The sequence below is a fragment of the Lolium rigidum genome, chromosome 7 (assembly GCF_022539505.1).
Source record: "Lolium rigidum isolate FL_2022 chromosome 7, APGP_CSIRO_Lrig_0.1, whole genome shotgun sequence".
In the NCBI taxonomy this organism is placed as follows: domain Eukaryota; kingdom Viridiplantae; phylum Streptophyta; class Magnoliopsida; order Poales; family Poaceae; genus Lolium; species Lolium rigidum.
Window position 1 is genome coordinate 206,925,161 of NC_061514.1, and position 7,521 is coordinate 206,932,681.

General features: G+C 41.5%; 2 protein-coding genes across 3 annotated transcripts in view; both read left to right on the forward strand.

Moving 5' to 3' along the window:
* Positions 1 to 979, forward strand: part of LOC124679520 (serine/threonine-protein phosphatase PP2A-2 catalytic subunit-like) — a 5,956-nt gene extending 4,977 nt beyond the window's left edge. For both annotated transcript variants that reach the window (XM_047215256.1, XM_047215257.1), the window contains 4 exons: positions 1 to 152; positions 239 to 328; positions 407 to 514; positions 677 to 979. In XM_047215256.1, coding sequence (XP_047071212.1) covers positions 1 to 152; positions 239 to 328; positions 407 to 514; positions 677 to 742 — 416 coding nt within the window. In that variant the 3' untranslated portion in view covers positions 743 to 979. The remainder of the gene's footprint in view (positions 153 to 238; positions 329 to 406; positions 515 to 676) is intronic.
* Positions 980 to 2,564: 1,585 nt separating this feature from the next.
* LOC124674793 lies at positions 2,565 to 6,955 on the forward strand. The gene is made up of 8 exons (XM_047210851.1): positions 2,565 to 2,974; positions 3,307 to 3,470; positions 4,123 to 4,328; positions 4,732 to 4,986; positions 5,091 to 5,177; positions 5,891 to 6,063; positions 6,232 to 6,341; positions 6,508 to 6,955. The coding sequence occupies exons 1-7, from the start codon at positions 2,565 to 2,567 to the stop codon at positions 6,338 to 6,340; spliced, it is 1,404 nt and encodes a 467-aa protein (XP_047066807.1). The 3' UTR covers position 6,341; positions 6,508 to 6,955.
* Positions 6,956 to 7,521: the final 566 nt, after the last annotated feature.

Here is a 7,521-nt window from a genome sequence, read left to right on the forward strand (position 1 = left end):
CATCCATCGAGACTCTTGATAGCGTTCGTAGCTTTGATCGTGTCCAAGAAGTTCCCCATGAGGGGCCTATGTGTGATCTTCTATGGTCTGATCCTGATGATCGATGTGGGTGGGGCATTTCACCTCGTGGCGCAGGATATACCTTTGGCCAGGTTTAGCCGATTGCATTATTCTCCTACATTTCTGGTGTTCTGTCTCATCCTGAGCTGACGTTTGACCTGTGCTTTCTTTCATCCAGGATATATCAGAACAATTTAACCATACCAATAACCTTAAACTGATAGCAAGAGCTCATCAGTTAGTTATGGAGGGATTTAACTGGGCACATGTAATTATCTCTTTGTAGACCTTTCTACTGCGATTCATTGTTCTTCCACACTCGCTGATGCTTTCTTGAATGTGACAGGAACAAAAGGTGGTGACAATATTCAGCGCACCTAATTACTGTTACCGCTGCGGTAACATGGCCTCAATCTTGGAGGTGGATGATTGCAGGGAGCATACTTTCATCCAGGTAATTATTTTTCTGTGGCATCATGTTCTTCTAAAGGATGCCCTTTTTTCTGTGTTGTTGAACTCGTAGTTCACCTTTGGTAAGAATTTTTGGATTGTCTTATTCCTTTCCGGATTCATTGAGATTTCGTGACATGTGTTGAGTTTGTGATCATACCTGCAGTTTGAGCCAGCTCCAAGGAGAGGAGAGCCTGATGTGACTCGAAGAACACCTGACTATTTCTTGTAATGTAGCTTAGGTTGCTACTGCTATGTCAGTAGATATGTGATAGTTAGATGTGGTTTGGGCTGTGATAATCTTTTTTCTTTAGATCTGGTGCATTCATACCTGGCTGTGATATGTTCATTTTGGGCTTGTGTGGTGCCGTTCCTGGAAAATGCCTAATATTATAAGCAGCAAACAAACAACTTTGTTTTGGTTTTGTTAGATGAGCAACATGCAATGATAATCTTGCACCCTTGTCAACTTTATAGAGTCGATGAGTTTGCGTTTATGGATATACTCCCTCTTTTCCATTGAGGTGGCACATGTGTAAGTTTGATCCTTTCTTGTTCTATGGTGTAAGTTTGGTTGGCGACGGTAAGACTGAGGAAGCTAACGTTGTTCCACCTCATTAGGGATAAAGGAAAGACCGATATGTTCCCATGATTCGTGACCGAAACAGTTGTTTTTATGTGCATGAGAACTTTCACATCATGTCATTTAGCTTAGAGAGAAGTTCAATTTACCCCCTAAACTCGTCTCAAAGTTCAGATTACAACCCTTAACTTTACTTTGGTTCGATTTTCAACCCTGAATTCTATAAACTGTTCGGAATTGAACCTTCTACCCTTTTTGACAAGTTTTGAACCAGTTCTTCTCCCTATATATTGTGCCAACTCATCAACATACAACATACACGGTACATGTACTTCCTCTCTCTCCATATCGCATGATCACCTCATGCCTCATCATGATTGTCTTCCTCCCTAGAACGAGGCCTTGGCGACCACAAAGGGGTGCCTCCATCGGACAATAACACCCGACGTCTGCTCTCTACACATCACATGTCGTGCCCAGCCTTTCGCCAGCATGGGGCAACCACCACGCAGCGCAGCGAGCCACGGGGGAGACATTTTTATTCCGGCGGGTGAAGAGTTGAAGATGAAGAATAGATTTGAAGATGAAGAGTTGTAGATATAGAATACATGTATGCACTATTTTAATAATACAATACATTACGTGACAAGAAAACCCGGCTTAAGACAATGCAAGGGGTGATTCTGAACCGTTTTTAGAATTCAGGGTTAAAAGTTGAACCAAAATAAAGTTCAGTGTTGTAAGCTAAACTTTGAGACAAGTTTAGGGGGGGTAAATTGGACTTCTCTCTTTAGCTAAATGGTATATAGTCCATTGTACTCATCGTGCGCGAACAAGGCACATGCTTAGGCAGCTAGTGGGATGAGAGTTTCACCACAAGAATGCTTATCAATAGCTCAACAAACATAAACTTGCAACCTGGATAAATCTCGTCATATGTTGCTCTATTATCTGCAACCATATATTTTAGAGTGATCAAGTGAGTGGATTTTTGTAGCCCAAGCTACATGTAGGTAGCTCTTTTTTTTCAAAATTCGAAAACAGTATTTTAAAGTGTAAAAAATAATCTGAAAATAAATCTAGATGAAGACAATGTTCCCTTTGCAAAAGAAATTTAACCTGTTACTTTTTTTGAAAAGAAAATATATTAGATCAACAGGCTACCTCATTAAAACCTTTCAGCCCCCTTCGGTACCCTAGAAGGAAAAAGTGCGTCTGACTGCTGCCTCCAGTTCAACACAATATTACATGGTAGAGAAGTTTATCAAGAACCAGTTATTTTTTGTTTGAGGGGTGAAATTAAACCTGTTATTAGGGGGCTTCAAGTGATTTATCTCACCTCCCGGCTGGCCCGGTTTAGGACAAGGACCCAAGAGTAATAAAGCCCATTATTAACCCAACAACGATCACCACCAAGGAAGCCCGAGCTCGAAACCCTCCTCCGCCTCCCTGTCTAAACCCCACCGCCGAAATGTTCCTCCGGTCCCTACTCCGCCGCGGCGCCGCCGCCGGCGGCATTCGCGCTCCCGCCGCGCGCCTGGACCCGCCCGCTTCCCTGGCTTCGCTCCTCCTCGCCTCCCGCTCCTACGCCAAGGCCAAGGGCGGGGGCAAGCCGGCGGCATCCACCAGTAACCGTGGCAAGATCCGCGTCAAGGATCCCAAAGGTGTGGCGTCCGAGGACGCCTCAGCGTCCGGGGAATCCTCCGCATCCACTGGCGGGGCGGACGAGCTCGACGCCGAGTTCGAGATGCCCACCGACCCGCTGCCCCCGTCATACGATCCGGCGCTCGACGTCGGGCCCGGTGGCCGCCCGCTCTTCGCCTTCACCGACACCTTCGCGTCTTTCTCACACCGCGGTGCCAATGCCTACGTCGATTTCACGTACAAACCCATTCTCTTGTCTTCTCCATTTTCGTCTCGGGTGGATCCAAATGCGATGATATGTTTATGTTTAGATGTGTTCGATTTGTTTGTCAAATTCGGGGGTCTCATTCTCGTGAAAATTTTAACCTGTTATTATTCAATGCAAGAGATTGCCTACAATCATAGCCTGCAATAAAAATTTATTTCTTGGGCATGTTAGATCAGAATCTTATTTTAACGTGATGTAAGATCATGACTTGAAAAGATAATCGTGATTTTGATTCAGTTTACTGGTGTTACACGAGAATCATTTGGGATATTAAGTTTTTCTCTTGTGGCCATTGTTTCAGTAAGGATGAATGGGATGCCACTTTACCGGAGGGATTACCAGCAGGGATGATGAAGGAGTTTCAGGATACGAGACGGTGCGCTGTGATGGTGAGGGAAAGCTTCCTCGACCTGCGGGATAACTTCCGGAGAATTGTTGACCCGGCCATTACAGCCAAGCGCAAAGGTGCCTTGATACTTCTGCATCTTGGATGGTGTTCCTCACCATGAGATTCTTTGACTTTGTTAGCTATAGAACATTCTGAGGTTTAATTGTTATACTTATACACAGTGCTTGTAGTTTGCCTTGTCATGTCTTAATATTTCTTAGGTGCGCATGAGTATATATATTGGTTTATTTGCATCCTACTGACCTAGTGTAACATTGTCATTGATGGTGACATCATGCCAGTCTCTTCGGAATATTAGTAAAGCCATGCCCTAATTGACCGTAATTCATCGATAGTACTCTGATAAGGTTTACATTTGGAAAGAAAAATATTATTTACAGTCGACTTTCATAAGTTATAATATCAAGAAGCCAACACCAGCAATCAAGAATCAGGTTTCTTACCTGTAGAGTTTTTATTTTTATTTTTTCCCCGCATGGCCATTCACTAAAGGTTTTTAGTTTCTTTCTTTGATTATCTATAAAAAATTAAAAGCTCTAGGTTGATAGTGGTGCACAAGGCAGACTTGGAATATGCTTTTATAATACTTTGATGGTGCCATTTGAAAATGGGATCATGTACTTGCTATTTTACTGTACATTTGTGTAGCTTGTCACACTCTTTCTTTTGAATAGTCCTTAATCATCTTTCTTTTCTATCTGTTCTCAGAGACCAAAAGACAAATCATCTTGGATGGCCCTCGGAGTTGTGGTAAAAGCATTGCACTTGCGATGCTTGTGCACTGGGCCCGTACTGAAGGATGGCTTGTGTTCTATGTTCCCCATGGGAGGGATTGGACTCATGGAGGATTCTTCTATAGAAACACCTACAGTGATCTTTTCGATACTCCAGTACAGGCTGGGAAAGTTTTGCAGGTGCTAATGTCTACATGATGCTTGTATTTTCCTCTATGTACGGAACTACTCTATTGCAATATCATTATGCTCTATTGTACCTTTTCTTGTTATTGCATCTGTTCTGCCTCAGCACCCCAACTTTTTTGCTAGCTTGAAGCTGTTTTATATCATCTTTAATTATTTGTTGATCATGCTTTGCTTTGTGTGTGCAATGCTGCACAAGTTGCATCAAAAAATCTGAAGACATCTATCATCAATGTTCCAGGGTGTGCAATGCTGCAAAGTTTTCCTCTCTAAATTGTATTCTATTTGGGTGAACACAATTTCTTGTTGATGATTACTTGTATAACTAGGAGCGTACTACTATAACTGGATGGCTAGATCGACAATGTCTAAATATCTGGTTCTGTTGTTGCTTCAGGATTTTTTGAAGTACAACGAAGCCCACTTACAGCAATTATCATGTCAAATTTTTGAGCCTATTCCCCTGGGAGAAGGTACTGGTGTTGGAATGATGAAAGGGGCTGACACGGTGGAAATGCCTGAAGGGTCCACATTGTATGATCTCATTCAAACTGGGATAACCCACTCGCATGCTGCAGTTGGTGTTGTAGTTCGCCTAAGAAAGGAACTGTCACTTGTTAAAGAAGTGCCTGTGTTGTTTGCCATTGACCAGGTATGGCTCTAGTGTTGAGGCCCATGCATGTAGTGGCTTTCATGGGATGATTGTAGCGACAGTAATAATCAAACCTAATAAAATATATGTCTTTTCTTTTGCAGTATAACAGTTGGTTTACATTCACCGAGTTCCAGGAGCCTGTAACTGTTAGATCTTGTAGATCAATCCATGCGAAAGAGCTTGCAATGGTTTGTTACACCAAACTGCTTTACATTTCTTTAGCATTACTCTCCGTAGGTGCTTGTTGTTTTCTTCTTCTAAAAGTAGCATTACAATGGTCCTTTGTGCTTATCTTATAGCTCTTTTGTAATGCTATTGTAAAAACTTCAAGATTTGTCCTTTTTTCTGGTTATTAATTTTATTACGTTCTACAAGTTATACAACCATTATATTTTTTTTTTGTTCAATAATCTAGCTGGTAGTCATAATTTTGTTTGTGGTAGTGAATGTTTGGAGTTCTGGTAAGTCTTCCTCGTTTTTTTTCAATTAGATAGGTTATCGTTTTCCAAGAACTCGTAAATAAATTTGATAAATATGAGAATTTTTGTTTGTCGTTGTGGTTCTAGTGTAAGAAATCATAATTATGTTTTCTTATCACGTGGCACAGGTTGTTCTTTCTAAGTAGTTTATTGTACCACTCATCATTACTATTCTCTCCGATTCATATTATTTGACACTAATATAGATGTATCTAGACACACTTTAATTATAGATACATCCATTATAGTGGCAAGTAATATGGATCGGAGGGAGTAGTTTTATTTGTTAATTCTTTTCTTTCACCAACTTTGGTTGGTTTGAAAACTTACATGCATTCTATTAAATGTAAGTTCATGATGTTCCTAAGCTCTTCTGACTAGAATGAATACAACTAATTATGTTCTATGTATTGCTTCAACAGGTCAATGCATATAGGCCAATGCTTCATGATGATATGATGGTAGGAGCCTTTTCACATTCAACTGCAGTTGGCAAACTACGGCAGGAGCTCCCAGATGTTCCCTCCGATGCTCGTTTGATGTTTCCACGGTACACCGCAGATGAAGCAGAGACTGTGTGCCATTATTATATGAGGTACTTTACAAAAATCCACACTTCTGTCTAGTGATAGCTTTAAGTATTGTGCCATGGCCGGCATTTACATGTGCTCACAGGAGCTCTGTTTGTGTTAGCTGTGAATTTTGAAATGCTCCTTTGTAACTTAATTCAAGCATTGATCGTTGTGGTCTGTCCCTTGGGCAGGCAAAAGATTATCCGACGCGAGAGTTTTTCAGAAGAGAAGTGGAAAAAGATCTACTATTTGTCAAATGGAAATGGCTCGGAGATGAGGTGGCTTGCTGCGTTTATATGAGGTAGTGAACACTTGAAGTTATCACATAATTGTACTGTACTTTTTTTGAACAATCCATAGTCCTGTAGCTTCAGGTGATGTACAAATGTTTGGACAAGATTTGTTCTTCCATTTGAAGTCCCCGGTTATCAGTAATTTTATGTTCTCATCTGCATCTTCTTATGCAGTTTCTGATGCCTGGAATGATATATAAGAAAAGTTGCCGCCTCTATTCCAGCAGGCCACTTCCTCACTGTTGTATACCTTGTATTATGCCTATGGAACTGCTGTGAGCAAATTGCTACCTTGTCAAATATCCGACATTTCTCCCTGCATTAGAAGTGCGAACATATTTTGGCTGTACCTCTAAATTTTATCCAGTCCTGACAACATTCTTTATGGGTACTGAGTACTGACTGGGACTATAGTGAGCTGCCTTAGCAGTGGATGATATAAGAATAAGCAACTGCTGTATAACTTTCTTTATTTATTTAAGCTTGAACATGTTTTGGCTGAAAGAAATCCATATTGCTACTGATTGGACGCTATTGTGAAGTTGCAGCCAATCCATTGAACCTTAGAGTTACTTGTAACCAGAAGAAAGCCTGGTCGTATCAAAGAAAGCTTATTTAATCAGGTAAAGCTGATTTTGAGTTTGATATGTCCACTTTGTGGTTTGCTATTTTTTTTGTTTCTCTCCTACACAATTCGTGCAACTATCGCTTGTCTTTCTCTTCTCTTGTGGTTCTCACAGGCACAGCCCCCTCTTTTTTTTTTGTCATGCTACCGCCTCGTCTGTTTGCACTTGATCTCATAGTAAGAGCATCTCCATTGGCGCCCCTAAGCCCCAGCTTTCCAAATAGGTAGCCGTTATCTCTCTACCTGCACCTCTAATAGTCCTCCCAACAATAGGCTGCCCTTGTCCGGTGCAGCTCAATAAATTGTCCGTCATTTCCATGTTGGCCCTTAACCATAGGGACCGGCTTGAGAGTATGAACATGCTGGACAATGGGGGAGGCCGAGCTTGCTGACCAAGAGGCTAGCTTTATTTAATGTGCACCGACTTCGTCGGTTTCCTATCCGACGAAAGCTTATGGATTCAGCACTTTGCTATAAGAAAGAAGCAAGGTTGTCTGACAAAACTAGAGTTTTCAGTGAGATTGATTGCGTGGTAGGAAAGAAAGGAAAACTATGTTTTGGCA